General features: G+C 58.6%; 10 protein-coding genes across 10 annotated transcripts; 6 read left to right on the top strand and 4 right to left on the bottom strand.

Annotated features, from left to right (window-relative positions):
* Positions 1-257: 257 nt before the first annotated feature.
* F5144DRAFT_594166 (uncharacterized protein) lies at positions 258-3,048 on the top strand (the record flags this gene model as incomplete). Its single annotated transcript, XM_066790543.1, has 5 exons — positions 258-583; positions 906-1,078; positions 1,635-2,747; positions 2,840-2,876; positions 3,015-3,048. 5 exons carry the CDS (start codon positions 258-260, stop codon positions 3,046-3,048), a joined length of 1,683 nt encoding a protein of 560 aa, XP_066641450.1.
* Positions 3,049-4,468: 1,420 nt separating this feature from the next.
* F5144DRAFT_577878 (HSCB C-terminal oligomerization domain-containing protein) lies at positions 4,469-5,867 on the top strand. Its single transcript, XM_066789228.1, has one exon. It carries the CDS (start codon positions 4,645-4,647, stop codon positions 5,518-5,520), a length of 876 nt encoding a protein of 291 aa, XP_066641449.1. The 5' UTR covers positions 4,469-4,644; the 3' UTR covers positions 5,521-5,867.
* Positions 5,868-6,949: 1,082 nt separating this feature from the next.
* Positions 6,950-7,945, bottom strand: F5144DRAFT_549425 (uncharacterized protein; the record flags this gene model as incomplete). Its single annotated transcript, XM_066787578.1, has 1 exon — positions 6,950-7,945. One exon carries the CDS (start codon positions 7,943-7,945, stop codon positions 6,950-6,952), a length of 996 nt encoding a protein of 331 aa, XP_066641448.1.
* Positions 7,946-8,951: 1,006 nt separating this feature from the next.
* Positions 8,952-10,819, top strand: F5144DRAFT_294192 (uncharacterized protein). The gene has a single exon (XM_066783834.1). The coding sequence runs from the start codon at positions 9,277-9,279 to the stop codon at positions 10,531-10,533; it is 1,257 nt and encodes a 418-aa protein (XP_066641447.1). The 5' UTR covers positions 8,952-9,276; the 3' UTR covers positions 10,534-10,819.
* F5144DRAFT_294166 (SGNH hydrolase-type esterase domain-containing protein) lies at positions 10,680-12,210 on the bottom strand. The gene is made up of 4 exons (XM_066783833.1): positions 11,590-12,210; positions 11,433-11,514; positions 11,175-11,375; positions 10,680-11,106 (listed from the first exon to the last, which is right to left on the bottom strand). Exons 1-4 carry the CDS (start codon positions 11,798-11,800, stop codon positions 10,812-10,814), a joined length of 789 nt encoding a protein of 262 aa, XP_066641446.1. The 5' UTR covers positions 11,801-12,210; the 3' UTR covers positions 10,680-10,811.
* Positions 12,211-12,781: 571 nt separating this feature from the next.
* F5144DRAFT_653952 (FMN-dependent dehydrogenase-domain-containing protein) lies at positions 12,782-15,019 on the top strand (the record flags this gene model as incomplete). Its single annotated transcript, XM_066793083.1, has 4 exons — positions 12,782-12,833; positions 12,999-14,318; positions 14,388-14,461; positions 14,520-15,019. 4 exons carry the CDS (start codon positions 12,782-12,784, stop codon positions 14,610-14,612), a joined length of 1,539 nt encoding a protein of 512 aa, XP_066641445.1. The 3' UTR covers positions 14,613-15,019.
* Positions 15,020-17,359: 2,340 nt separating this feature from the next.
* F5144DRAFT_577858 (uncharacterized protein) lies at positions 17,360-19,486 on the top strand. Its single transcript, XM_066789227.1, has 4 exons — positions 17,360-17,886; positions 17,951-18,378; positions 18,456-18,580; positions 18,639-19,486. The coding sequence occupies exons 1-4, from the start codon at positions 17,738-17,740 to the stop codon at positions 19,002-19,004; spliced, it is 1,068 nt and encodes a 355-aa protein (XP_066641444.1). The 5' UTR covers positions 17,360-17,737; the 3' UTR covers positions 19,005-19,486.
* Positions 19,474-20,992, bottom strand: F5144DRAFT_631271 (uncharacterized protein). Its single transcript, XM_066792455.1, has 3 exons — positions 20,676-20,992; positions 20,550-20,601; positions 19,474-20,494 (listed from the first exon to the last, which is right to left on the bottom strand). The coding sequence occupies exons 1-3, from the start codon at positions 20,739-20,741 to the stop codon at positions 19,632-19,634; spliced, it is 981 nt and encodes a 326-aa protein (XP_066641443.1). The 5' UTR covers positions 20,742-20,992; the 3' UTR covers positions 19,474-19,631.
* Positions 20,993-22,316, top strand: F5144DRAFT_577854 (nucleophile aminohydrolase). The gene is made up of 3 exons (XM_066789226.1): positions 20,993-21,185; positions 21,248-21,395; positions 21,484-22,316. The coding sequence occupies exons 1-3, from the start codon at positions 21,156-21,158 to the stop codon at positions 22,131-22,133; spliced, it is 828 nt and encodes a 275-aa protein (XP_066641442.1). The 5' UTR covers positions 20,993-21,155; the 3' UTR covers positions 22,134-22,316.
* Positions 22,317-25,506, bottom strand: F5144DRAFT_577847 (uncharacterized protein). The gene is made up of 5 exons (XM_066789225.1): positions 25,162-25,506; positions 24,961-25,031; positions 24,572-24,803; positions 22,919-24,498; positions 22,317-22,858 (listed from the first exon to the last, which is right to left on the bottom strand). Exons 1-5 carry the CDS (start codon positions 25,164-25,166, stop codon positions 22,638-22,640), a joined length of 2,109 nt encoding a protein of 702 aa, XP_066641441.1. The 5' UTR covers positions 25,167-25,506; the 3' UTR covers positions 22,317-22,637.
* Between the last annotated feature and the right edge of the window lie 1,530 nt (positions 25,507-27,036).

The following is a 27,036-nucleotide window of genomic DNA, read 5'->3' as shown; positions in this document are numbered from 1 at the left end:
TCGCAAAAGCAGGCTTGGCCCGCCTGATGGATCTGTTTGCAACTTTTGCTCATCCGCATCCACCTCAACGACAACTCGAATTCGACCGAAACTTGATATCGAAGCGGGGCACGACGAAACCACTGCACCCAGGCACTGATCGGAGGATGATGGACGGATGAGATTCCGCCCGGCTTGACAACAACCCTGCGGCCGACCGCACTGTGGCGCGTCCCCCGGAATCCGTTGGGGGAAGACTTCAAGTTACCACGGGCGACATGGCGACCACGACAGGCAGTTCCCCGCCGCCGCAAAAACCATCCTCCTGGCCTTGGAGCGGCCGGAAAAGACGGAATAGTGAGAGCTCACTGACGTCGTTACGAGATTTCGTGACGGGGAGGAGGAACTCGCTTTCGGCGACCGATGTGACGCAACCCAACGTTCTTCGGAAGAAGGCACCGGAGCCATCGGTTCCCCAAGGACGCCCAGGCCCTCTTCCAGAAGCCAAGAAGAAGGCTGATGAGAAGGCCGCAGTGGTTACTCCCGCTGTCGCTGGTCCTTCGAATGGCCCTCAAGAGAAAGAAAACAAGAAATCGCGGTCGCGGTAAGTTTCTTTTTCCATCGCCATCTTCCACGCCCAATCGTCTTGTCGATGGTTTCCCATTTCCCCCACATTGGCTCAAGTTCACCCGTCGTCGTATCGCCATTTGTCGAGTTGGAAATGGCTGATGGGTGGGTGGAACGTTGGCGACCTTTCCCGCTGGGAACCAAGCCCCGCCCCCTGTCAGTCCCCTGTGTTCAGGGATCTCATTGCTGCATTTGGCTCTGGAAATTCTCCATGTGGGAGCCCCTTTTCCCCATGACAGGCCCCAAGATCAACAAGCAGATCGGGCCTGCTGGCAACGCCATGCTTGTTAACCAGCCAGTTTGCTGGGAGCGATGAGCGCGAAGAAGGGGGTCTTCAAGGAAGACAACCGTTTTTTAGGCCAAGACCCATCAGCCCTCACCCAAGACAGACAAGCCGGGGGCGAGGGCTTCATTTCCACCTTTCTTTTCGTGGCGCCATCTCCGTTCCACTCCCAGCAGTCCATCCAAAGCGGTTAGTTAGGTAGGAGGCACGTTGGGCCAACCGAACCTCCAAGCAAGCGCTCAGGCGCCACGGTGCATCGCGTTCCTGCATTGTGCGTGTAATATTTCCCCTTTGAGACGCAGAACATGCAGAAAACGGCTTGACTCGACACTAGAAAGCCTCCCAAGGCTGCAGGCTGCACCCCCGACAGCCGAGTCAAACGCCGGGTCTGGCAGAGAAGAGCAACCAGCGCGATCTTCTGGCGACGTTCATTAAGTGTCTGCCGCCGCGACTTGCGGCTGAGATCTGCATGTCATTTTAAAAAGCCCGACTTGGCCCACCACCCCGTCGCCCCATCACTAAGAGAGCTTGGCTGTCTCCTTTTTCTTTTTATTGTTGAAGAAAGACAAAGAGGAGGAATCACGCTCGTTAATACTAACCTGGAGGGTGGAATATCCGTCTTTGCACAGTCCTCCACCAGCCTTCTTCAACAAGGTCAAACACCGGCATACCTTCTCCGCCTCGGCAGTCCTTCGGTGGTACACTATTAATAACGACGATGACGAGCTGCTAAAACCGCCCCCAGCCCGTCCTCGAAATCCTTCATCTGCCGGCCGGTCCCCAGGTCTCAAACCGACGGCTGCGCCTCCCACTCTCCGCCCACCACGGTCCCGCTTCGACGGCCCACTGGCCGCCATGTACCCCACGGAGAAACAGGAATTTGTGCTCCGGTCGCCGCGGGCGAGCGGAACTCGGATGAGTTCCCAGCCGGGGCCCAGCAGCAGCAGCGGCGGATCCGAGATGGGGCACGCGCCGATGATCCACATGCCGACGGCCCACCCGGGAGACGGCCCGCTACCCGGGGGCCCCGGCGGCGGCGGATACAACACACCGCGGCGGCTGTCCAACGGCAGCACCAGCTCGGTCGCCAGCAGCGCCGTTTCCGGGCGCGATAGCTTCGACGGCCGCGTCCGCGCCGCGTCCATGGCCAGCAGCCAGACTAGCTTCGACGACTTCGTCCCCCGGGGCTCGTTATCCGGCGGGCCCGTGACGTGGCAGACGCAGAACGGCGGGCCCGGCGCCGGCCAGAACTACCCCTGGCAGCGGCCGGCCCCCATCAAGCAGCGGCGCAAGGCCCAGCCGGGGGAGCTCTTTGCCGCGCTGCCGGGCGAGGTGCTGGAGCTGATCCTGGCGGCCCTGCGTAGGCTGCACCTGGAGCCCGGCAGCACCAGCTGTGCGACGTGCTGGATGCGGGATTGCTGCTCGGTGGCCGTCAGCGCCCGCAAGTTTGTCAAGTACGCCCGCGAGGCGCTGTACCAGCATGTGCAGCTGGTTGGGCATGAGGGGCCGGCGATGAAGAAGCGGACGAAGACGACGTATGGCTCGAGGTTGGTGTTGTTGCGGCGGACGCTGAGGGCCAATGCGCATATTGCCGTCATTGTGCGGTCGTTGAAGCCGCCAGCAAGGCCATTTTCGGTTGGGGCCGTCGCGTATAATGATTTGGTTGCGTCGGTGGTGATGGCGTGTCCAAACCTGGAGCGGTTGGTGGGTTATTATCCGACATATGACCACTCCTTTCAGAGGCTATTCCAGGCGCTGTCGACCCGGACGAGGTTGAAGGATATGAATTGGATCCTGGAACCCTCGGTGCAGCAACGGCAGCAGAGGACGCGGTCGCCTGCGCACAACGATCGGTGGGGTCCGGGGGAGCTACAGCCGCAGGAGTCGCAGCTGTTTATGGCGTTTCATGCAAATTGGAGGCAACTAATCACGCTTGTTGTTCACTGCCAGCCAGGGGCAGCATTGAGCCCGGCCAACCTGCTGGAATGTACGATTCGGTCACTGCCCTCGTTGCAAAACTTATACCTCTCGCACCTACCACAAGCCACATTCAACGACACCCACCTCCTCGCCCTCCCTGCCCTCAAAACGCTATCTCTGAGCTACTGCACTGGTGTCACAACAGCAGGCCTCTCCTCGCTCGCAACACGCCGAACTAGCGCCTCGATCCAAACCCTCACCCTCCTCCACATGAACGTCGAGTTGCTCCCGGCCATTGCCCGCATCTTCTCGTACCTCACCGCCCTCCAAACCTTCACCATGGTCCAGACCTACGCCCCCGAAATGCCTCCCGACGAATTCATCATGCTCTTCCCCTACCTCGCCTCGCAATCGCTCCGTAAACTCCACTGGGACATCCCGTACCTCTCGGACACGAGCACGCCCGCCGACGTGATCCTCGCGCGCAGCATCTCGGCGTCCGGCTTCCCCTCCCTCCGCTCGCTCTGCACCCCCAACGACCCCGACGGCCTCTTCCAGGCCCTCTGCATGCCGCGCGAGCGCGTCGATCACCCGGCCGACCGCTACAACACCCAATTCAACGGCACCCCGACCAACGGAACTACCCACCCCTGGAACAGCCACACGCGCAACAACTCCAGCTTCAGCTCGACCCGCACCGGCGGCAGCACCACCGGTCCCAACCCCCCTTTCGCCTCAACCAACAAACCCAACCGCCCCAACAGCGGCCGCGGCACACCCAACAACAACGGCCGCGGGACTCCCAACAATGGCCGGGGCACGCCCTCCTCCCCGCTCTTCCCACCCCCCCACCTACCAGACGCGCTCCTCCCCCGCGCCAACAGCAACCTCCTGCGCGCCCGCCTCGCCGCCCAAGCGCGTCTCGAAGCGGCGCGGCGCACGCCGCGGTTTGCGGTGCGTGTGACGGATGAGAGGGGCGCGCTGGTGGAGACGGTGGCGGTGGGTGCGTTTTTGGGGTGTGTGGGGTCGAGGGTAAGGTATGTGCTGGAGGCGGGGAGTGAGGGTGGTTGGACGGGGGCGACGGATGAGGGGGGCGGGGTGGTGGGGGTGGAGGATTTGATTTGCGGGGATGGGGGGGAGATGGTGGGTTTGGGGTTGGGGGAGGGGGATGGTAGTGGTGGGAAGGAGGGGAAGAAATCGAGGAGGAAAGGGGGTGGTGGTGGTGGTGGGGGGGATGGGGAGAGTGATGTGGAGGGGGTGGGGATGGGGGGGAGGGAGAAGGCGAGGAGGGAGGGGTGTATTGGCAGGTGGAATACTTTTGCTGGGGTGGTGGTGGATAAGAAGGATAAGGAGCGTTGGGGGCATCAGGAGAGGGGGAGGTGGAGGGGGTTGGTGCTGACGTAGAGAGGGGAGGGGAGGGTATGATGTTATGACCTGGGGGAACTATATATATAGTGGCTGACGGTGTATTGTAATATTGTAATTATTTGGATAAGTACCATATTAATGACGACGGCATGAATCTGGAGGTTATCACTCGGTCATCTACAGAACTCGGCTCAGTTTCCTGAATTCGAGATTGAGGGTTAGGGTCGAGTAGGTGATTCTCGGCCGCCGGCTTTATCGGGAAATTCACGGTGGGGACGGACCGAAATCGACGTCATTTTCTTTGCTTGCTCTTCAACTTTCTATTTTCTTTCTGCAACGCCATTGACTGCCCCGTCTGAACTTTATAGCCACGTGGTGACCATTCTTACTGGCGACGAGCAACGCTGAAGTTCCAGAACGATCCAAGTGCTGCTATTTACAACACCCCGGCCTGCTGGCTGCACAAAATGAGACCGTCACTCTTCTCCGGCTCCGGCGGCCGCACTGCCACTTACCTATGCGCCGCCTGTCGTCGAGAGGCGAGAGCCATGCTATCAACCAGGAGCGTAGCAGCACCGATAGCTGCGCAACGAACCCTTCAAAATGCAGCGATACCACCTGCGCAGAGGGCAGCCACCCGGCGCTGGCCCGTCCCGACACAACAAGCCCGCTACACTTCGACCTCCGCCTCTCCAAAACCCGCAGAAACCCCCTCCTCACCCCCCAACCCGTCCACCATCCCAACCTACTACGCCCTCTTCCCCGAAACCCTCCCCGACGGCCCGCCCCCCACCGGCAAATTCCCCATCGACCTCCGCGCCTTGCGAAACGAATTCCTCCGCCTGCAAGCCGCCTCCCACCCCGACTTTCACCACTCCGCCTCCCAAACCTCCCCCACCCCGCCAACCCAAGGCAACACTAACAACAACACCAAATCCGCCGCGCGCCTCCACGCCGAAGCCACCTCCGCACAAATCAACGCCGCCTACAAAACCCTCTCCTCCCCGCTCCTGCGCGCGCAATACCTCCTCCGCGAGCAGCACGGGGTCGATCTCGAGGGGGACGAGGCCGGGTCGCAGGCGGCGCCGGACGCGGAGCTGCTGATGACGGTGCTGGAGGCGCGCGAGGTGATTGAGGAGGCGGAGACCGAGGCTGATTTGGAGGAGGTGCGCGTGGCGAATGAGGTGAGGATTGAGGAGTGTGAGGCCAGGCTGGGGGAGGCGTTGGAGGGGGGGGATGTGCAGGCGGCGAAGGAGGAGGCGGTGAGGTTGAGGTATTGGGTTAATATTAGGGAGGGGGTCAGGGGGTGGGAGAGGGGGAAGCCGGTTGTGCTGCAGCATTGAGTATTGGGCTCTAGCAGGGTGGGAGGGTTGTAGGGAGGGGGGCTGTTGGGAGGGGAGATGGTGTGGTAGAGTTGGGAGCGGTAGCGGAGGTTTGGTTGGGTTGGTGTTCGGATCTGCGGGGAAGGAGGAGAGATCGATGGATTGAACGTTGTGTTTCGCTGCTATGGGCTGTTATCCTAGTTGGCTGGCAATGTGTTAGTGTATCGGAGAGGAAATACCCAACTCGAACAATGTATTATTCAGCCGTGCGTCACCTGGGCAGTCCATGTCGTTGACCCCCAGGCGAAACGAAGGAGATATATTGCTGTGGCCCCGTCGGAAAGACAGAGCATGGGAGAAATGGAAGATGGAAGGGAGATCGAGCATGGTGCCAGGATGATGTCCGCTTATGTGGCTCGCTCACGACATCGTACGATTTTTGCGTTGGCGCATATGGGCCCCGCAGGATTCTCACAACCACAGGCTCAGTGTCAGTTCTGAGCTTTTGGTAAATCTCAGTTCATACTACGTATATGTTCCAACTCGACTGTTTAGAGATTGTAGGGCCAGCCTCTTGGATCATAAATTCCCTACCGTTCGTAGATACCGGTAGTCAAATACCCGACGGCCACAGCGGCTCGGTTCCAAACCAGTAATACAAAGCACCAACATACATCCCACATTAAGTTTTAAAAGGGTATATATTTCCAGGAACGGGTAGGTAACCCGGGCATCTATCGAAAGCCCGGATGGTGGGGGTAGATAAACAACAACAAAAAGTAGTCGAGAAAAAGGCAGGCAGCGTGGTCGAAAAATAGCAAAAGCTCACCGACCAGCCCCCCTCTCAATTCGGTAGTTAGGCGCGATTGTAGTCAGCAGGCCTGGGGAGAGGGAGGGTGGTCCGGTTACGAAATCCCTAATTAAGGATTTGCTCCGAAACCCCGGGGGCTCGAACCTACAACCTTCTTAGTATGGAAGAGGCGAACTACTACCCGGGGTTTAGAGGACCACCGCTGGTAACCACTGAGCCACCCGTTGGGTGGGCGGTGGTCCTCGTTGTAAATCAGGTATACGGACCTAATATATATAGCGCCAACTACCTCACGATGTATGAGAGGGTTGATGAGCATGTACTTAGGTTTCAAAGCCCAGAGAGCTTTAAAAGAATGAACCTAGTAGTAGACGACTTCCACCCCGAAACAATCATGTACCTTACGGAAGATCACCACCAATATAATAAATGAATACATTGTGACATCCCAACCAGGCGCTTGCCCACCAGTCTAAAGCCAACTTCAACCCCAAGCCTATGAACCTAGGGCCCCTCCCATCATCATCCCATACATGTATACCCCTTCCCCCCCTTTCCCCAACCTGTCGGCAGTACTCGATCAGCGATATTTACTTCCACCACCCCCCTTCCACCCCAGTCCAACTCCCGCATTACAGATTACTCCTTAAAAGCCCGCCCACACAATGCAGCAATAGCAGCCGTAGAATTGGCCGTCCCATTCCTCCCATCCAACCCCAGAAAAGTCCCATTTCCACCCCCCCACCCCCCTGGCACAGCCATCTGCACCGGCACCACGCCCCCAAACGGCCCCGTCTCGTTCGCGTTCGCAATCTTGACCAGACACACCCCCGTCATGCTGGCCACCACCCCCGTACACGTCAAATTCTCAGGCACGGCAAACACAAACTCAAACCCCTGATTGACCCGCTCCGGCGCACCCCTCCGCCACAGCCTCATCGCCCGCCCCAGCTCCGTCCCCAACACAGTATCCACCAGGCGCGCCCACGGCGACGACCGCCTCCGCGACACCTTCGACGGCAGCAGCGCCGGCTTGCGCGACGAGACAAACTCGCCCGCTTCCGCCGCCGTCTCCCCCTCCTGATCATCCCCCCCCCCACCACCCGGAATCTGCCTCACCACCTCCAACCGCACCCCCTCCGAGAACCTACCCGTCGCCGACGGATCCAGCACGGCGTGGATGGGTCCCGCGCCGGCGGTGGTGACGACGAAGAAGGTGCCGGACAGGTTGCCGCCGGGGGTGAGTTGCGGGAGGAGGGTGCCCGACAGGCGCATGGCGTGCACGATCATGGCGATGGTGTTGGGGCCCGAGGCGGCGGTGCGGCCGAGGCCGTCGCTGAGGAGGGCGGGGGAGGGGAAGATGGTGGTGTCGGATTCGGAGGCGGTGGCGTCGTTGTTGGGGTTGTCGTTGGTGGGGGGGATGCTGGTTGGGTAGGCGGGGGGTTGGTGGGGTTGGGAGGGGGAGGGGGCCGGGAAGCGGACGCGGAGGTTGGGCGCCGCGGCGGGGATGATGCCGCCGAGGATGCCGAGGGCGGTGCCGTTGCCGCCGGCGTCGCCGGTTACGACGGTGACTTTGCCGTGGGCGGAAACGAGGGTTACGAGGGTGAGGGCGAGGATGAGGATGTTGCACAACATATTGGCGGATGAAATTAGGGAAATAAAGACTGGTAAAGACTGCACGAAAAGGACTGACGGGCTAGCGTCAAGGAAGAAAAGGGGGAAGGAAACGAATAAATCGTTTTCCTGTGAAATAGACAACTGAAGGAAATGCGAGTTGGTGTTGGAGAGCGAGCTTGCAATGGCGGTGGAAGCTAGATCCCATTCATACAAGTAGGAACCCATCATACACCGCGAGATCACGCCATCGCCGTTCACGATATGCCTCCAACACGGTATATTTCCCTCAAGGATGTGTAGTTGAGACTGTGCTCTTCGCAGGAGTCCAAACACTAGCGGCGTCGCGGTCAGCTCTCGAGAGACGCGCTGGCGACCTCGACGATGAGCTGTAAGTTTAGCCCGTGGTGTTGGCCAAGGCTACCGACAGGCCGGGACCAATTGGACCAGAGCAGAAGGGGTCACAGGCGAGGCGGTGTCTCTCAACGGCAGCAGAGTGGTCCCTGGCGCGCCGGCCTTTTTGGCGGCCCCCTAGCCCTTGAAGAGGGTCGCCCTGAGCTACAAAGAGTGCAAATGAGAAGCGTTCTGGAACAGGATGCTGCAGAACCCGGGAACATGGGCAAGCGAATGGGCCATTGGTAAGAGAGGACTGATAAACAGACCACTGGCTCCTATTCAAGTTCAGCAAGAGCATTAAGCACATCACGCCAGGGAAACTTAGGCTTGTTGTGAAGCAGACCGAGGAGCCAGGAAACGATCAAAAGTTGCAAGGTGGGTAGCCCAACAAAACCAGTCGGCACCAAAATATCGACACTGAAGCAGAGGGAACCCCTGGTTGTTGTTTTGGCGAAGTTCCCAACTGGTCAGAACCAACAAGCAGGAAGCGCTCATGCACGCGCTTAGGGTACTGCATGCGGAAGCCGACGAGTGGATGCCACGTGTATTATGTGGTCAGGGTCAATTACAAGTCCACTTGCTTTTTCTCATTTCGAGAGCACTGAGGACAGTGTGAAGGCTGTAAGCGCCGCAACGATACTACCTATGTTGATGTAAGGAACTTGGAGAGGTCCATTCTCTTTCTGGGTACAAGGTACGAGACCGGGAGTGGATGGAAGCTTCACGGTCTTGGCGAGCTAGGCTCCCCCACAACCCCGCCATACCCCACCGACCGGTGCAGCCTCCAACACAGCGAACCCCATCTCCAACTCAGCCTTACACAGCTGCCGTAGGCCTACCAGACCGACCGTTTTCTGCTTCTTGTCACCCGCTTCTCACAACCCATTCTGGAGCAACACGAAAGCTTAGCTTCTGAATCCAGGCGGTGACACGTCCCTGGCCGCCACAAGATCGCGATGGCGTCGCCTCAGGTAGCGGCAGCGCTGGAGGAGGCTGGCAAGTCCCAGGACGTTGCAGGGTACCTCAACATCCTTGAAGACACCAAGTCAACTCCCAACCCAGACAGCTTGGCCGCCGACTTAACAGCCTTCATCGACGCCGTCCTCACCGGCAACCTTGGCCTCGTCAACACGCGCACCCTCGTGACCGACTTCATCGCCGCCCTCCGCGCCCTCGACAACCACGACCTCTGGCTCCAAGTCGGCCAACATGCCATCCGCACCATCCCCACCACGGCCCTCTCCTCCTCCCTCCTCGAACAGTCCGCCGCCCTCCGCGAGCTCGTAGCCACAGCACACGAAGCCAACGAAGACTTCCTCGACGCCGCCAAGATGCTCTCCGACATCCCCCTCGACAGCTCCCAACGCCGCGTCGGCGACGCCGAAAAGGCCGCCATCTGGGTGCGGATCGTGCGCAACTACCTCGAGGTGGACGACAGCACGACGGCGGAGCGGTACCTGAACAAGCTCAAGAACGTGATGCACGACGTGGCCGACGCCGAGCTGAACCTGCACTTCCGGCTGTCGGCCGCGCGCATCCAGGACTCCAACCGCCAGTTCCTCCAGGCCGCCAAGAGCTACCACGACATCAGCTTCTCCCCCGCCATCGCCGAGGACGAGCGCCTGCACACCCTGGCCATGGCCATCAAGTGCGCCATCCTGGCCCCCGCGGGTCCCCTGCGCGGCCGCGCGCTTGCTCAGTTGTATAAGGATGACCGGTCGGCGGGGCTGGAGGAGCATGGGATTCTGGAGAAGATGTTCTTTGATCGGCTGTTGAGTACTGCCGAGGTGGATAAGTTTGCCCAGGGCCTCGCCCCGCACCAGCTGGCCAAGACGTCGGACGGGTCGACGGTGCTGGCCAAGGCGGTGGTGGAGCACAATCTGTTGAGCGCGAGCAGGCTGTACAGCAATATTGGGTTTGACGAGCTGGGGTTGTTGCTCGGGCTGGACGGGCAGAAGGCGGAGGATACTACGGCCAGGATGGTTGAGCAGGGGCGGCTGGTCGGTTCGATCGACCAGATCGATAGGATTATATGGTTCGAGGGCGGCGACGCGTCGGGGGAGAAGGGAAGCGGCCGGGCAGAGATAGCGGTGGGCAAGGAGAAGCGGCGGTGGGACGCGAACGTGCAGGCCCTGGCCGAGGATGTTGAGCGGTTGACGGATGCGCTGCAGGCCGAATTCCCAGAGTTCGTGGCCGCTCAAATCGCGGCATGAATGAATGTATTGCCCGTCAGGGGACAGTAAAGTTATCTAAGCGGGAGTGGATAGATCCCGCCATTCCGCTGTTAACCACTGTGGGCCTAACAGCTGGATAAATAGACATAATCACGACTAACGAATAAATCCATCAACTCCTAGTAACCCTGAATCCTGTCCGTGCCCATGTTCCCCTCTTACGCGGTATCTTGCGAGCCCCAAAACTCCCGAACGCCAGCCAGCCCGACCCAGCACCAGCCCTCTATCCCAACCATGAATCTTTGCATCTGATCCAACTAGTCCAGATCCGCATGGCGCACCACCACATACCCCTGGTTGATCGACTTAGGGTCCCCAACCTCCTCCTCAAACTTCTTGTCGTCGTCCTTAAAGAGACGCCTCCGCTTCTGCGGCCGCTGCGGGCTGTTGACTTTCTCCCTGGCCAGCAGGCTGACCAAGCAGATGCCGATCTTATTCCCAATCATGTCGTAGCCGTCGGGGGTAAAGTGGATATGGTCGTCCCAGTACTTCTTGCGGTCGGACTCGGGCATGGAAAAGTAGGGGATGACGGCGTGAAGGTCGTAGACATAGCTGTTAGAACGAGTTTGGTTAGTGCCGATTGTCAGGAGGAGGAGGAGGAGGGAAGGATACAGACTCACAAATTTTCGTGTTGATAACTCTTGATAAGTTTATTCAGCAGGTTGCGCTTGGCGTCGACCCGTTGCCTTACTGTCGGTGTCATGATCCCCGCCTCGGGGACGGTAAGAGCCAGGACCTTGCAGCCGTGAGAGAGCGGGACCTTCCAGACTTCCTGGAGCGATTCGAAAATCTTGTTCGCAGGAAAGCCCATGCCGATGTCACTGTTGTGGTTGGGTTAGTGTCGTTTCCGTGCCCGTGTGACGAGGGACGGAGCTTACTTTGTCCCTCCCAATATAATAGCCCAATCGTATGGTTTCTCATCACCTTCCTTGTTGTTTTCCTTCTTCTTCGGCGGGGCGACTGGAACACCGCAGCATTAGCAAATCCGAACCACATGGAATCCCGACCTCAGCCTAGCCCAGGAGGATCACCCACATTGCGCCTTGATCCGCGTCTGAAAGCCGTGTTCGACCGTCGCCCCGGATACCCCATCCTCGACCGTGACTACGCTAAGGTCGGGGTACGCCATCGATACCATGGTTTCCAGCATTTCATTGTACGGGTGGTGGACCGCGCCCCAGGCAGAGTAGCCGGCCGTGAGCGAGTCGCCGAAGCAGAGGATTCGGAGCCGCGGAGGGGACGTCATCGTAGCGAGCAACGAGCGCGCATGCGCCGAAGTGTCGTGGAGCGGGGGTTGTCGACGAGCAGAGGGACGTTATACTGATCGATGGAGGAGTGGCACAGGCGAACGGCGCCCCGGGAGAGAAATGGGATTCAATGAGCAAAAGAGTTGTCTACCTAACATAAAGTGTTCGTGTTTGAAAGAGTCACGGGTGAGATGGTCTGTCTTGACGTGCACGGGGCTGAGGCAGCTGGCTGGTGGGGGTGGGGCGTCAGCCCAGTGCGGCCCTGCTTGCCTGCCCCATTCACCGCTGCTGTGGGGTTTCCAGGCGGGCCTGGGTCCGCCCGCCTGGGAAAGGGAAGCAAACCACCTTGCCACCCAAGTGGACGTGCGGGACGTGATTTGAGACCAGGAGAAAGAGATGGCGAGACGGGTGTCCGTTTTCTGAACAAAACAGAGGGTTATTTACATCTGAAATAATAAATCACTAGTGTTGGACCAGCGCCTTCGGAGCCCAGACCTGTTGCGCCACGAGAGATAGCTTGAAGAGTTGCGTGGATGCTAGGATGTTCAGGGAGTTCAGCTTGAGCTTCTGGTGAGATTCCGGGTGTTAGCTGCCCTCGAAGGCCAGCCTGGCTACACTCAGAACAGTCCTGAAAAATAAAACAGAGTTGAGGCATCTTAAAACCCACAAGACTTCGAGCTGGCTATCGCACGGATTATCTGCGAGCCAAATCCAGGTGCCTGTGTTGCCAAGGCTCGGTCGGATGAGCGTGCAGCGAACTGCCGTGCTCGGCGGCCGATTTTCCCTCCAATCCGCCGAAGCGGAACGGCTATCGTTCCCTGGCCCCGGCCGAGACCACCGCTGCAAAGCGCAGACCAAGCCTAAAAGAAGGAGTTTCAGGGGAGCTTCGCCCAATCATCAAGCCCCCAATGGAACTGATGACAGTGGGCAATTGACGATACCGGCGCCGACTCCGCAGTGTGGTCCGGAGCGACAATATAATGCCTTGGACACCCCCGAGCCCACAATTCGCCTTGCACTTTGCTATTGCTTGTGCAGATAGGTAGAATTGGATGCCGACTGTCAGGTTTGTGATTTGTGAAGATGGCAAAGGTCTTTAGCGCAGAGGAAGGCAAGCCCCCGCAAACCCAGCACCAACACCAGCAGATTGCACACACCGACACAAACTTACTAACACCCCTTCTTCCGCTTGTTCAGTCGCGAAACACACTTCCCCAGAAAGCTGCTGGGTGGTCCTCCACGGCAATGTCTACGACGTGACCGACTTCCTCCCCGAGCACCCCGGCGGATCCCGCATCATCCTGCAGCTCGCCGGCCGCGATGCCACCGCCGAGTACGACCCGATCCACCCGCCGGGCACGCTCGAGGAGAACCTCAAACCCGAAGCCAAACTCGGCGTAGTAGACGCGGACAGCCTCAAGCAACTCCAACGCCAGGCCGCGCAGGGCCGACCCCAAGACGACGAACCCAAAACCCCTCCCCCACCGCTCGACACCCTCCTCAACCTCGACGAAATCGAAGCCGCCGCGACCTCCCAAATCTCCAAAAAATGCTGGGCCTACTACTTCTCCGCCTCGGACGACCTGCACACCAAAACCCTCAACAACCTCGCCTACCGCGCCATCCTGCTGCGCCCCCGCATCTTCATCGACGTCACCCACGCCAACACTAGCACCACCCTCCTCGGGCACCGCGTCTCCACCCCCCTCTACGTCTCCCCCGCCGCCATGGCCCGCCTGGCGCACCCCGACGGCGAAGCCGGCATCGCGCGCGGCGTCGCCCGCTTCGGCGCGCTGCAGCTGGTGTCGCACAACGCGTCCATGACGCCCGAGCAGATCGTCGCCGACGCGGCCCCGGGGCAGCTCTTTGGCTGGCAGCTGTATGTGCAGACGAACCGCGCCAAGAGCGAGGCCATGCTGGCGCGCATCGCGCGCATGCCGGAGCGCTACAAGTGTGTGGTGCTGACGCTGGATGCGCCCGTGCCGAGTAAGCGCGAGGATGATGAGCGCGCGGCGTTGGAGGTGCGGGGGGTGGTGGAGGCGGCGAGGTCACCGGCGGTGGTGGGGGAGGGGGGGAAGCCGGCTGTGGATGCGGGGGTGGGGAAGAAGTTGTTTTTTGGGACGGCGGCCGATTTGACGTGGGAGACTACGCTGCCGTGGCTGGTGAAGCATACGGCGCTGCCGATTGTGCTGAAGGGGATTCAGACGCATGAGGATGCGTTCCTGGCGGCGCGGTACGCGCGGAAGCATCCCGGGACGGTGAAAGCTATCATCCTGTCGAACCACGGCGGCCGCTCGTTGGATACCTCGCCGCCGGCGGTGCACACGTTGTTGGAGATTAGGAAGTACTGCCCCGAGGTGTTTGATACGATAGAGGTTTGGGTGGATGGAGGTGTTAGGCGCGGGACGGATATCGTCAAGGCGCTGTGCTTGGGCGCAAAGGCGGTGGGTGTTGGGCGAGCGGCGCTTTGGGGGCTGGGCGCCGGCGGTTGGAAGGGCGTTGACCGGACGTTTGAGAGTGAGTTGCCTTTCTTCTACTGTTGACTTGATTTCTTTACGATTTGATTGCTGACATTCGTTGGTCTAGTTCTACAAGGTGAGATCGAGACATGTATGAAGATGATGGGTGCCAAGGACTTGTCGGAGCTCGGGCCTCGCTTTGTGAGTCTTGATCCCATCTTCGCTAACCCTTCGTCCGAAGCTGACTCCTCAACCCTAGATTAACACCCGTGCGGTAGAGCGAGATATTTTCGACGGCGACGCTGGCTTGGACCGGTCAGGGCTCTGGACGTCCTCCCGCGCCAAGCTCTGATCATATCTGACTGTGCCTGCCAAGATTGCGGGGAAGGGCGATCTTGGTCTTTCGACATCTTTTTTCAAGCCTCGGCGTCAGCGTCTTTGACATGTGGACGGGGTGGGCCGGTCTTTGCGGGGAAGCTGGGGCCCCAGCCGATCTCGGTTTCGTTCCAAGATGGAGATTCTTGGTCGTTTCTTGGATATGTACATGCATACCGTCGTTGCAGGGAGCGGGGAATCTCGAAGAGTTGTTTTGGGCAGGAAATGCTGCAGTTATATTGTGGGTTGGTGCCACCGTCTTGTGCCGATGGTTATAGATGGGGTTGCCACAGACATGTGATGTGCCCCCCAAGACTCTAGCTAATGGCAGTTATACACTTCCATTATATGATACGAATTGAATTGCATGTAAGAACAACAGCCTCGCCAGTTCTTTACACAGGAGGGCTGGTTTCGGGATTCGACCCTTTAAGTTCTGACAACGGGGCCAATGACCATCTGGAAGGCGCAGCACGCCGATCTAGAGTGTAACAGTGTGAGGTGTGAGACCTTGCATATGCAGCTATGTGGCGAGGCGTTCTTAGTTGTTCTGGACGGCCTCGGTCAGCGTGTGAGTGTCAGTCAGTGCCGTCCGACTGAACGAGACAATCTTGCCCCGTCTGATGCCTCGAGATGACCCGGCCTCGGTGTAATGTTACTCATATTGATGAATACCAAACACTAAGAGATACGAATACGTCGAGGGTCGGCACTGTTTGAGTGCAACGGTTGCAGTATTACCGAGTACTCACCCTTGAAACGGGGTGTTGACTGTTCGAGGCGACATTTCGATGCTCAGGTTGATCGTGGGTCTCCGCTGGAGGTGCCCCTTTCCCAAGAAAACCCCCGTGAAGAGCGTTCGCTTCGTTGCGGAACGCTCTCGAAACAATCAGCCTTTGGCCGCCGATTGGTTCCTCGGCTTTAATTTGGAGTCGTCGCCGTGGCCAGTCACGACGGTTCAGTGGATGCGCCGTTGTTGTGTGGTGAAGGGGACAACGGCTGAAACCAGCAAAGGGCTGCCTCTGCGTTTGTGGCTTTCATCAGCCCCCCACAATCGGCCATTCAGCAACAGGAAGACGATTTGCGCGATGATCTGGCGATTTCGAGGTTGACTGTGCCTCGTTATTCCTGGGTCCCCTTGCTGTCCTGACTCGGTTGACACGGTTGCCGCATGAAACCCCAGATCCAACTCGGCTCAAATTTCCGAAAGGCTCCATCTGCCCTCAACAGCTCCCTCCGCGCCGAATCACATCATGTCATGAGCTTTTTTTTTGGAGGTTTGAGTGGAGTAGAGTGTTAATCTGTTGGTTGGCGAACTTTTCCAACCGAAAGATCTGGTCGATAAATGGCGGGCCATTTCCGCTATTACGACGGTCAATATTGTTTCGAGGCGTCCGAACTCTGGTTGACAGGAACGGCCCGTTTTCCATGTTGGGTCGGTGTTGGTCGCGTCGGCTTTTGCACATGCAAAAAAAATGTTTCCTCGGGGTCGGGTCCCATCTGACGAAATAGCTGAATGTTGACTGGGTGAGCCTCATCTTGGCCTGCAGTCGGCACCCCCTCAGTACGAAGTACCGCAACTCAAGTCTCCAATAATGCCAATCCTCTAACGTCTTGTTGGGCGCTGCAAGACCACAAATTTTCATGTGCTCCATTTCCATCCTCAAAGATGCCGAGGAGCTGGCCTAAGCCGACAAGGGTGGGAGCGGCATCCCTGGAGCACCCCCCGGCACAAGAGGGGCATCACTGCAGCACGACATGATTTCCTTCGCGCGTTCTTCTTCGGGAAGTCACGCCCGGCATACCGGCAGCACAGCGACGGTTGCACAGAACGTTTTTCTGGGTTTCAATTTCCATTCCACGAGTCTGACGGTTTGCTAATTGCAAGCATCATTGTTAGGCCATCACGCAACGCCGACAGGGCGTAAACAAGACGAGGTAGGCAGTTAGCGGCTACCGCAGACGCCGTGGCGCCGCCTGTGCAACGCCTAATCCGATCACGACTTGCAGATCGAGGCGCCACAGACAAAGCATCGACAGACCGAAAACCGGTTTAAGCATGTTCGAGTCGTGTTCCCATGGCCCAAGGCGGGAACTTCTGACGCCAGCAAGCGGGCATGCAACTAGTCTACATCCGGCATTGCGCACGATGGTCAGCATGTGCTCTGGAGGGTTCCCCGCGTCGTCGACAGACATCATCCCCACATCCTCAGCGCCAATGTCAAAGACGAGGATTATTCTCTCGGCGTCTGGGGCGTTGTGGGAGTGTCAATCCCATGCGGAGTTTTCCCCGCAATATCGCTTGGGCCAGGCCCATCCCCATGAAGCCAAGAGTGTTCCCCGAGGCCGCCAAGTTTTCTCTGAGTTGATGGCTTGTGATCGTTCCCAGTTCACAGCGACTAAGTACAGTCACGACAGGTTTCTTGCCATTCAACGACAGAGGGATAGACAACAGCTCGGGGACTGTAACGTTGGGCATGCTACGTTATGGAACTGCTGCAAGTGAACTCGACAATTTCCGGCCCTTTTTGGAGCATATCCCCGTGTAGGGTTAGGGTTTTACGCCTGCTGTTCCCGGCCCCCTGACGGAGATGCAGTTCGGACGACCTGCTCGATAGGGGTAAGCGGCCGGCGATGTGTGGCCCGCATTGGGAGCCAATAGCTGGGGTAAGTGGGTTTCCGCCCTCGTGCGCGACTGCTCGTTTGTTCGACATTTCGGTGGTGGCAACAAGGTTGCTCCTTTCTTTCATCTCTCACGCGGAACCGATGATCGAGGCCCCCATGCATCCATCGCCCAGCCTGCCGGCCTTCCCACCTTCCATGGAACCCCTGTTGGCCGCTAGTTGGGGGTTCCCAGGGAGGGAGACATTGGACCCTGCTTCCTCCCAAATTCCCGACCACTAGTTCGTCCCAAGAATTTCCATCTCTTATAAGTGCGCGACCCTGTCCCGTTGCCCGCGCCCACCCTTTGCTTCTATCTCATGCCGATCCTCTCCCTCGCCCGTCCCTTCGACGACACTTAACTTATTCGGTCCTTACTCTTCGGGTGAGAGAACCGGTATCACAACACCACTACCCAGCCTTCATCCGAGCAACGCCACGATGAGCGACGTCGATAAGTCCGGCGTTGCCCAGGCGGAGAACGTCTCGGGCAACCCCCGGAGGCGCGGCTGCTTGGGTCACTGCGCCAAGTTTTGGTGGGCGTATTTGATCGTTGTCATCATTATTGTTGTCGTGGTTGTGCCTGTGGTGTAAGTGACAAATCCCGTGTCATTGCCGTACCAGCCATGCGCCGTATACTAACCACGCCGTTAGCCTCTTGGTCGGCGTTCCCAAGATCGCCCAGCAGAAGCTTGATGATGCCGAACTAGTCCTCAACAGCCTCGTCGTGACCAACACGCAGGGCAAGAACCTTACCATGACGCTCAGCAGCACCATCAAGACCGATGGTTCCGTCCACGCCGACATCGACGCCTTTGAGGGCATCATGTACCTCGAGGACCACGAGCCCCACACTCCATTCGCCAAGATCAAGTTCCCCCCGACCACTGCCGACGCTCTCCAGACGGTCAACGTCACCCAGTTCCTCCCTATCGACGACGTCAAGGCCTTGACCATCTTCAACACTTGGCTGCTTGCCAACCAGACGCTGCGTGTGACTGTCCTGGGCGACACCAACGTTCGTGTCAAGGGCATCTCGCGATCTTATCCCGTCACCTTTAAGAAGACGGTTTCTACTCCCGGTACGCAACTTTTATCCGTAGGCTTTTTTTTTTTTTTTTGGCAGTTAGGCCATGTACTGATATAATGCTGCCCCCAGGTCTTCGCTTGCTGGAGGGCACCGTTGTCAACCCGACCTGGATTGGCCTGGAGCCGGATGAGAGGGGCAACAACATGAGGGCCACCACCATCATCCCCAACCGCTCCGTTGTCTCTTTCGAACTGGTAAGCCTTTCAAACAAAAGCCTAACGCCCCCCCTAGCCAGCCACTAACAAGACCCAGGGCAACACCACGTTCCACAACTACCTCCTGGGCGAGGAGGTCGGCACCGTCTTCATCGACAACCTCACTCTCCGCCCCGGCATGAACGAGTACGCGATGCGCGCGACGGTCAAGAACGAGGCCGTCATCAACGCGCTCGGCCAGAAGCCGTACTGCGAGCAGAAGGGCGTCCTGCCGTTCCAGATCCGCGGAAAGACGGTCATTAATCATGGCCAGCCGCTGCCCTACTTCGCCGACGCCCTCGCCGCCCACAACCAGACCATCGACATCCCTATTGGGGAGGCCGTGAACAAGTCCCTGGGCGTCGTCGTGCCCTGCGGCGGCTTCGGCGGTGGTGGTGACAAGAGGTCGAGCCTTCTGTTCTAAGAGTCTGAGGGGCTGTTTGTTATTCGCGTCTTAATATTTGGGTTTTCTGCGTGCGCCGTCGGCGGGGATATATTATTCTACTATGATGATGATGGGAGATACCATGAGCTAAGGGTCTATGTTATGGGAAGCATATGGCGCGAGTTTCTGCGTCCCGGCTGCCTGGGGCAGTGGGTGACGAGATGTTCGGGCTGCCAGAGACGGATAGGCAAGCATGTAGTTAGTATTATGCACACGCAGGACACGGCAGAGCGCCGGTTCCCAGCGAGGCAATACCATGCTGGAGATCTCATGAATGCCGTCCCGCTGTCTGTGCGCGAGTCTTGAAGTGCCGGCTTGGCGAGGTTGTGAAACGCCAAGCTGAGATGCGGCGGGTGCTTATGGCGTGAAACAGGTTCGGGATGGCGGTCCGAGAAGTGATAGAGTGGCTTGAATGAAGCAGTTGATCCTTGGATAGTAAACATGTACATCGTGAACTGGAGAGTCGTGTGTAAATATGACTGTTTCAACTGATCCTTCTGTAGTCGGGTATCACACAAATGTACCGGAGTTTGTATCATACATAGCTTCTCCTCCCTACATGCCCCTCACTTCCTCTCGCAAATCTTCACCTCCCCATAACACGCATCACGTATCCCACCTCCCCTTCTTCCTCCCTGACGCTCCCCCAACCCCGGGCGTCCCAGACCTACTCCCCCCAGCCGAGCCGGCCCCACCGCCAACCGAAGCAGCAGCAGCAACAAACTCAACCGCCTCCCCCCGCCCGCGCTCCCTCGCCTTTGTCTCCCGCTCCTGCGCCTTCCTCAACGGACCACGATACGCCCACGCCGGAAAACACGTCGGATCCCACACCCCCGCGCTAAGCACCGTCGCGTACTGGTCCACCCCCCTTCCAACTCCTCCCTCCCCCTCAGCACCACCACCACCGCCCCCCATCTCAACATCCCCATCCCCCCCACCATCCTCACCCCCAAACTCCGTCCCCACCCCCACAAACCCCAACAACCGCTCCACCACCGCCGGATTCGCCATCCCCGCCGACTGCGCGAGCCTCTCATTGAAGTGAACACCGCGCGTGCGCTTGAGGCGCAGGAAGGTGTCGAACTTGGCTGTGAGCGCGTCGAGGCCGGGGGGCGGCGAGCCCGGGGGTGAGGGCGGGATGTCCATGTTGGGGATGGCGGGGAGGGTTAGGTTGTGGAGGAGGGTGCGGGTGCGGGTGTAAGGGGAGGGGGGGCGTTGGGAGGGGTTGGAGGGGTCGGGTTGGGGGGAGGGGGCGGAGAGGAAGGCGAGGTCGATTTCTTCTTCTTGTTGTTCTTCGGGGTTTTGTTCGTTGGCGTTTGTTGTTGTCGGGGGTGGAGGGCGAGAGGGACCGAGGGTTGGGCCTAGTGCTGGGCCGGGGGCTGGACCTGGGGCTGGGGCTAGGGCTGGGGCTGCAGCTTGTGGTGGAGGGTGTGTTGGTGTGGATGAGCTGGTGGTGGTAGGTTTTGGTTCTGCGAGGCGGTTAGCGAGATTGATACGGGTGATGATGGCGCAATGGCTGCATACTGGGTGCAGTTTGGGTACTTGGAGTTGGCGGCTTGGTTTCTGTTTTCGGAGGCTACAGGATGAGATGTTAGCATGCTAGAAACATGAGGTAGCAGTGGTGTTGATGAGTATGAATGAACTTCTTACCACATCAACCGGCGATTGGACCTCCTCATCCTCATCGCTACTGTCGTACTGAACGAGACCCGTCATGTTTACAGGTTTTAGAATATTACTAGAAACAAACGTGCTCCAGTTTATTTCATGGTAATTGATGAAAAAGCCGGCTTGTTTTCTTTTGAGTTGATCAAGAAGGGTATCACGTGGGGAGCTTGGCGTTGAGCCCGATTGATGTGTGCAGCCTGGCTAGTCCCATGCCTCAGGCAGCGGGACCAGGCTTGGCACTCAGCCGTCAGCCAGGCGGGAAGGCAGCACTGGGACGCGAAGCTACAGGAGCTCCAGCCTCACCCCAACTGCACTGCAAGCTTCCCTCCAACCCACCCAACCCAACCATCACCAAGAATAAAACGACGAGTTCGCACGCCTAATCGAGACTTCTGATTGCGATTAGTTGCGTCAACCTCTGAATTTGCATCGCCCGTTCAATTTATCAGCCACCCCGCAACCATGGACCACCGCCCGCAAGCTTGGGGTCGTGTACGTTCCCCCCATCATTGCCCCCCGCTTGCGACCACTACAGCCATGCTAACCCAGCACAGCCCAGAGACGATGTCTACGGTGCCTACGATGCTTCCTACCTCCACACCGACGGCCCCAAGACGGCGACACAGTCGCCCATTGTTACCGGCACCTCAGTCATCGCCATCAAGTTCAAGGACGGCGTCGTCATAGCGGCCGATAACCTGGGTACGTCCCCCCTCCTCCCTCTCCAAGCCACCCACCCCCAACCCACCACTAAACAAACCACCCCAAAACTAACACCCACCCCAAACAGCCTCCTACGGCTCCCTAGCCCGCTTCACCGACGTCAAGCGGCTCCGCACCTTCCTCTCCACCTCGGTCGTCGGCTTCGGCGGCGACGTCTCCGACATGCAGTTCCTCGACCGGCACCTCAACGAGCTCGCCATCGACGAAGCCTACGAGCACGACATCGTCAGCACGGGGGCCGAAGCCGACCAGCCGACCGGCTCCGCCGCCGGCCAGCTCAACGCGGCCAACCTGCACAAGTACCTGGCCAAGCTGATGTACCGGCGGCGCAGCGACTTCGACCCGCTGTGGAACCAGGTGCTGGTGGCCGGGTTCGACGCGCAGGCGAAGCCCTTCCTGGCGTCGGTGGACCTGCGCGGGACGACCTTCACGTCGCCCTCGCTGGCGACCGGGTTCGGGGCCATGCTGGCGCAGCCCATCATGCGGCGGTTCGCGGCGACCGAGGAGGACGCCGCGCGGCTGACACGGGATGAGGCTGTTAATGTGGTGAAGGAGTGCATGAAGGTGCTCTTTTATCGTGATGCCCGCTCGTTGGACCGCTATAGCATTGCGGTGGTTACCAAGGAGGGGGTGGAGCTGAGCGAGGATGAGCAGCTGGAGAAGCAGAGCTGGGCGTTTGCGGAGCGGATTCGTGGGTACGGCACACAGGTTGTGTAGAGGTAGATCGGGTGGACGGGCTAGGCAGAGGGTAGCATGAAATTCACGAGGCTAGATCTGCTTTGACCTTTTGTGGCAGCGCTTGCATGTCTGGTTGGGAAAACGTGAGTGCCAGGTGTCATGGCTAGGCTCCAGTGACCAAACCCAACCAAAATCTCTGCAACACCAAAATCACGATAGATCCTTTGTGGCAGTCCATAACAAGTATATTGCTGCGTTAAATGGCTCGTCCGCCATAATGGCTCCTCGCTATCGCTACCGCTACTTTTGCACACTAGGCCAACCGATGCTGTTTTGCCAGACCCAAGCCTTCGCGGCGCCATGCGCGGATCCATGGCTGCCCCCCAATCCCTTACGTCGACTCCTAGCCAGCGGATGGACGGTAAGATAGGCGATATTACTAGTACATAACAAGGGGCCTTACTGTCCAAAATGGACGGCCGGCAGGGCTCTCCGTATCTCTGAACCGCTCCGCAGCTCTCCCAACAGCACCCATCAGCCGCTTCACTCCACAGTCACCGACTTGGCGAGGTTGCGGGGGAAGTCGACGTTGAGGCCCTCCATGACAGCGAGCCAGTAGGCGATGAGCTGCAGGGGGATGACGTTCAGGATGCCCTGCAGGACGTCGACCGTCTTGGGGATCTCGATCTTCTCAGCCTGGCTGGCCGTGAACTCGTCGTCATCCGGGTTGCAAATCACAATAGGCTTTCCACCACGGGCAACAACTGGAGAGCACAATGGTTAGCAGGTATTATCTTTAAGCTTGGGGACGCGCGTGGACAAACCTTGTTGGTAGGCATTCAGACTCTTCTTGAAGATATCGTCGCGGGTCAGGATCATGATGATGGGCAGGTTCTCGTCCACCAGGGCGAGGACACCGTGCTTGAGCTCACCGCTCATGACAGCCTCGCAGTGCAGGTAGCTGATTTCCTTGATCTTGAGGGCACCCTCCAGCGCTGTGCTGAACTGGCTACCGCGACCAAGGAGCAACAAGCTCTTCTGGTTCTGGAACGTCTTGGCGCACAGCTGCTTGATCTTCTGATCCTGCTGCAAGATCGACTTGATCTGGTCGCTGATCTTGCTAAGACCCTCCATGATCTCCTCGCGCCGCTTCGTCTTGGAAGCCCGGTCCTCGCTAAGCGACAGGGCGAACATGACCATGGCGATGAACTGGGAAGTGTACGCCTTGGTCGAGGCAACACCGATTTCGGGGCCGGCGTTGACGTGGACACCACAGTGGGTAAGCAGGGAGATGCTGGAACCGACCACGTTCACTATACCGACGGTCAGGGCTCCGCGCTCCAGGCAGTACCTCAGCGCCATGAGAGAGTCAGCTGTCTCGCCGGACTGGGACACGAACACGCAGGTGTCATCCCTGAAGACGGGCGCCTGGCGATCGAGGAAGTCGGACGCGAGTTCGACAGCGATCGGGATCTCGGCGAGCTCCTCAAAGACACCACGGACAGCCATGCAGCTGTGGTACGAGGTACCGCAGGCGATGAAGATGATGCGACGGCACCGGCGGATCGTGCTGATGTAGTTGCGCAGGCCACCGAGCGTCACCGTCTTGTTGCCGATGTCGAGACGGCCACGCATGGTGTTGATGACGGACTCGGGCTGCTCGAAAATCTCCTTCTGCATGAAGTGGTCGAACTTGCCCTTCATGATCTCCTGCAGCTCGAGCTCGAGCGTCTGGATGGTACGGACATTGCTGCTTCCGTCGGCCTTCTTGAGACGGTGAATGTTGAGCGAGCCCTCGTGGATGTGCGCAATGTCGTCGTCCTCCAGGTACATGACCTTCTTGGTGTGCTCGACGATGGCCGAGGGGTCCGAGGACAGGAAGAACTCGGTGGGCATCGGGAGACCGTCGTCCGTCATGAACGCGCGCGACTGCGAGCGGTGCAGGAGCGACTTGTCGGCAGCACCCAGAAGGCCGGGCGACAGAAGGCCGCCGGAGCCCGCCGACTTCTTCAGCGCGACATTCTGGGCCGCTGTCTCGGCGGGCAGCGGGTTGCTCTCATCGGCGTACTCGACATCGACAAAGTCGACCTTCATGCGCTTCTGCGTCTTGACACCGATGACCAGCGGGGAACCCTTGCGGGCGGCGATCACCTCGTGGGGGTAGTGCACGCTCTTGATCAGCAGACCGTAAGCGCCCTCAAGCTCGCTGATGACAGCCTTGGCCAGATCCGTGAATCCTATGCTCGGGTGCTGGTCGTAGATGTACTTGGTGAGCTTGGCGATGCACTCGGTGTCGGTTTCTGTCTCGAACCGGAAGCCCTTGCTCTCGAGCAGTGTCTTCAGCTCCTTGTAGTTGGTAATGATACCATTGTGGACGATGGAGAACTCCCAGTTGGGATCGGACCTGGCAGCCAACGTGTTAGCGGGTATTCGAACCAATGCTACCCCATCGACCCGGCTTGGTCCAGCTCACGTACCTGTGGGGGTGGCAGTTAATGCGCGACGGCGGGCCGTGAGTAGCCCACCGTGTGTGGGCAATACCGCAGTGTGAATCGAAGACCTTGGTGAGGTCGAGGTCGCTCTCGTCGGTGAGCTGCTTCAGCTTGGCAACCTTGCCCACCTCCTTGAAGGCAAACACCTCCTTCTTCTTGTCGCCATCGATGGCGAAGCCGGCAGAGTCGTAGCCGCGGTACTCGAGACGGGAGAGACCTAAATTAAATCGAAAGGGTGTACGTCAGCCGCCTGGATCCTGAAGCGAGTTTTTGAACTGCGTCCCTGTTTTGCGCAGATGAAAATGGCGGGGCAGAGATCGGTTCCTGCAGCGCCAGGGGTGTAGTGTAGTGCCTCAGCGGTAGTGTTAACGTACCGTTGATGAGTGTGTCGACAATGAACTTGCGATCCTTTTCCACCAGGTAGTTGATGTAACCGAAAATGCCACTACATGAGACAGCCTCGTTAGTAAACTTGGGAGCTTCCCTCGACTTTCCCGCTCGCTCGATCTCTTTTCCCCCGGTTGTTGGGGCAGCAACTAGAAACAAGGCGGGGTTGGGTTTGGGGTCTCACGTACCACATCTTGACGAACCAACCAACGACTGACGGGAAGAAACAGAAAACGATTGCAAGTGTGGGCGCGGGATGCCGGGGGTATCACGGAACACTGGTGTAGCAAGGCCCAACGATCTGGAAAACGACGCGGTTCTGAATAACAGTTGCGAAGAGCGGATGGATGGGCAAGAATCAGTTGCTGCGGTCGTCGGGGAGCTTGACTTTATGGACGATTCTGGCGGGGGAGGAATGCTGCAGGCGCAGGCGCATTGTGGAGCCCACTGGCGGCCAGATGAGACAGGGGTCAAGCCCAAGGAACAAAAGTCGCCATTGCCCTGACAGGGGGCTTCCAACCCAAAGACAAGCACACAAGCACCACCTTCTCTTCGGAGAGGGGAGCAAACCCGATGGCTGTTTTCCCAAGCTCGTGTTTCGTTTTTCTTCTGCTTTCTTCCAGGTTATGATCAGCGCAAAGAACCCGCATATCGATGCACCACGCAATATTCACTTAATTGTCTTCTCTTTGGTTCAACGACAAACCTGACAAGAGGACCACCGCCGCAGGGGACCCACGACTTTGTTTGTGTTGGCCATGTTTTGGGTGCAGACCCCTCCTTCTCTCATCCTCCAAGCTTTGCCAAAGTTGAAAACAACATCGCGACCCAGCCATCCGGTCGTTTGTTTACGCATGCTGCGCAGTCTTCAAGACATGCATAGGATCATCGCGCCGCCCGTGTCTCACACACCACCTTGGCCAAATGGCCCTCATTCCATTACGCCGGCTGCGTCCTAGACAATGCCAGACCTGGAAAGCCAGAAAGTTGTTCATCTGGAATTCCGCCTTATCAACGCATGGCGTCGCGAGCCATACTTAGCTAGGTAGCTCAGGCAGTTGCTTGTAAGGTATCTATGCTCCTATGCAACCACTTTCTTGTCCCCAACAACTCGATCTGGGGGAGCTCCGCCTTTGCAGCCAGTCATGGCGGATTCCACGCTTCCCATTGGCAGCAATCCGGCACTTCTTGCTGCCCCCCAACGACAGTGCATCGCGGAGGCGGGCGATCAACGTGTCTGGATTCTGGCCATTGTGGGAGGGGGGCTTGCCCGCTTGTCCTTCCCGCGCCAAGCTGCCTGTCGTGTATCTCAAATCGTCCTCACCGCCATCCGGCCATCTCGCGTCGCTGATGAGCGATGCCCTTCGCTGATGAATCCGGAAGATGCTCGCAACCATTGACCAGACCGGGCTTGGCAGGCGGAGCCAGGGTCTCTGGGCAACGGTAGTGGGGAGCTTCGTATCGAGGTGGACCAGAACAGAACGCGCCCTTCGGTCTACTGTGTAGGTGTTCACCGATAAGGTAATCAAGTTCGAACAAATGTTGCTTGGGTTTTCCGGTTTTCTGGCTGCATCGCCCCGTTGTCCCACCGGCAACCTTCTCTTGCCGGGACTACGAGCAAGGATCTCGATAGATCTGAGCCTGCCCCTGACTTACACCGCACAGCTAGAACAGTCCAGCCCACTCGCCCATGATGACGTTTTCGCTTAGCTAGTGTAGTTTAGTCGGCGGGCGCACCACAGCTGTGTGATCCCGTAACAGGGCCGGATATTCCAGACTACGGGCGACGGGCGGGCTGAACCGCACCGCCGAAGCGGCTGTTGAACGGAGATCCCTCTTCGCTTTTCCGATGTTGTTCCTGATTTTCTGGGTCCCCAGCGCGCCACGAGCCACGCCAGGCTTGGGCACCGAGTTGTTAGAGCCCACTTTTTGCGGCTGTGAAGCAACCAAAAGGAAAAGGGGGCCCAGCCGCCTTCCCTTGGCGCCTATTCTTAGCAACCCGCGCGGCGCCCCACGAAGGCCAATTGCCGAGGACGACGTTGAACACGAGCACAGAGATTTGA

Source organism: Chaetomium tenue, assembly GCF_020726465.1.
Source record: "Chaetomium tenue strain MPI-SDFR-AT-0079 chromosome Unknown F5144scaffold_5, whole genome shotgun sequence".
NCBI classification, from domain to species: domain Eukaryota; kingdom Fungi; phylum Ascomycota; class Sordariomycetes; order Sordariales; family Chaetomiaceae; genus Chaetomium; species Chaetomium tenue.
Note: the sequence above shows the minus strand (reverse complement) of the source record. Positions and strands in the feature narration are given on the sequence as shown.

Bases quoted from the DNA above. Each gene is read 5' to 3' on its own strand.
- F5144DRAFT_577878 (XM_066789228.1), top strand. From the start codon at position 4,645: ATGAGACCGTCACTCTTCTCCGGCTCCGGCGGCCGCACTGCCACTTAC.
- F5144DRAFT_294192 (XM_066783834.1), top strand. From the start codon at position 9,277: ATGGCGTCGCCTCAGGTAGCGGCAGCGCTGGAGGAGGCTGGCAAGTCC.
- F5144DRAFT_294166 (XM_066783833.1), bottom strand. From the start codon at position 11,800: ATGACGTCCCCTCCGCGGCTCCGAATCCTCTGCTTCGGCGACTCGCTC. The intron at 11,515-11,589 runs GTGGGTGATCCT...GCGGTGTTCCAG, and splicing joins GACGCGGATCAAGGCGCAAT to TCGCCCCGCCGAAGAAGAAG. The intron at 11,376-11,432 runs GTAAGCTCCGTC...CAACCACAACAG, and splicing joins ATTATATTGGGAGGGACAAA to TGACATCGGCATGGGCTTTC.
- F5144DRAFT_577858 (XM_066789227.1), top strand. From the start codon at position 17,738: ATGAGCGACGTCGATAAGTCCGGCGTTGCCCAGGCGGAGAACGTCTCG. The intron at 17,887-17,950 runs GTAAGTGACAAA...CCACGCCGTTAG, and splicing joins GTCGTGGTTGTGCCTGTGGT to CCTCTTGGTCGGCGTTCCCA. The intron at 18,581-18,638 runs GTAAGCCTTTCA...AACAAGACCCAG, and splicing joins CCGTTGTCTCTTTCGAACTG to GGCAACACCACGTTCCACAA.
- F5144DRAFT_631271 (XM_066792455.1), bottom strand. From the start codon at position 20,741: ATGACGGGTCTCGTTCAGTACGACAGTAGCGATGAGGATGAGGAGGTC. The intron at 20,602-20,675 runs GTAAGAAGTTCA...CTCATCCTGTAG, and splicing joins TCCAATCGCCGGTTGATGTG to CCTCCGAAAACAGAAACCAA. The intron at 20,495-20,549 runs GTATGCAGCCAT...ACCGCCTCGCAG, and splicing joins AAGTACCCAAACTGCACCCA to AACCAAAACCTACCACCACC.
- F5144DRAFT_577854 (XM_066789226.1), top strand. From the start codon at position 21,156: ATGGACCACCGCCCGCAAGCTTGGGGTCGT. The intron at 21,186-21,247 runs GTACGTTCCCCC...AACCCAGCACAG, and splicing joins GCCCGCAAGCTTGGGGTCGT to CCCAGAGACGATGTCTACGG. The intron at 21,396-21,483 runs GTACGTCCCCCC...CACCCCAAACAG, and splicing joins CATAGCGGCCGATAACCTGG to CCTCCTACGGCTCCCTAGCC.
- F5144DRAFT_577847 (XM_066789225.1), bottom strand. The intron at 24,804-24,960 runs GTACGTTAACAC...GATTTAATTTAG, and splicing joins TGTCGACACACTCATCAACG to GTCTCTCCCGTCTCGAGTAC. The intron at 24,499-24,571 runs GTACGTGAGCTG...GTTGGCTGCCAG, and splicing joins ATTAACTGCCACCCCCACAG to GTCCGATCCCAACTGGGAGT.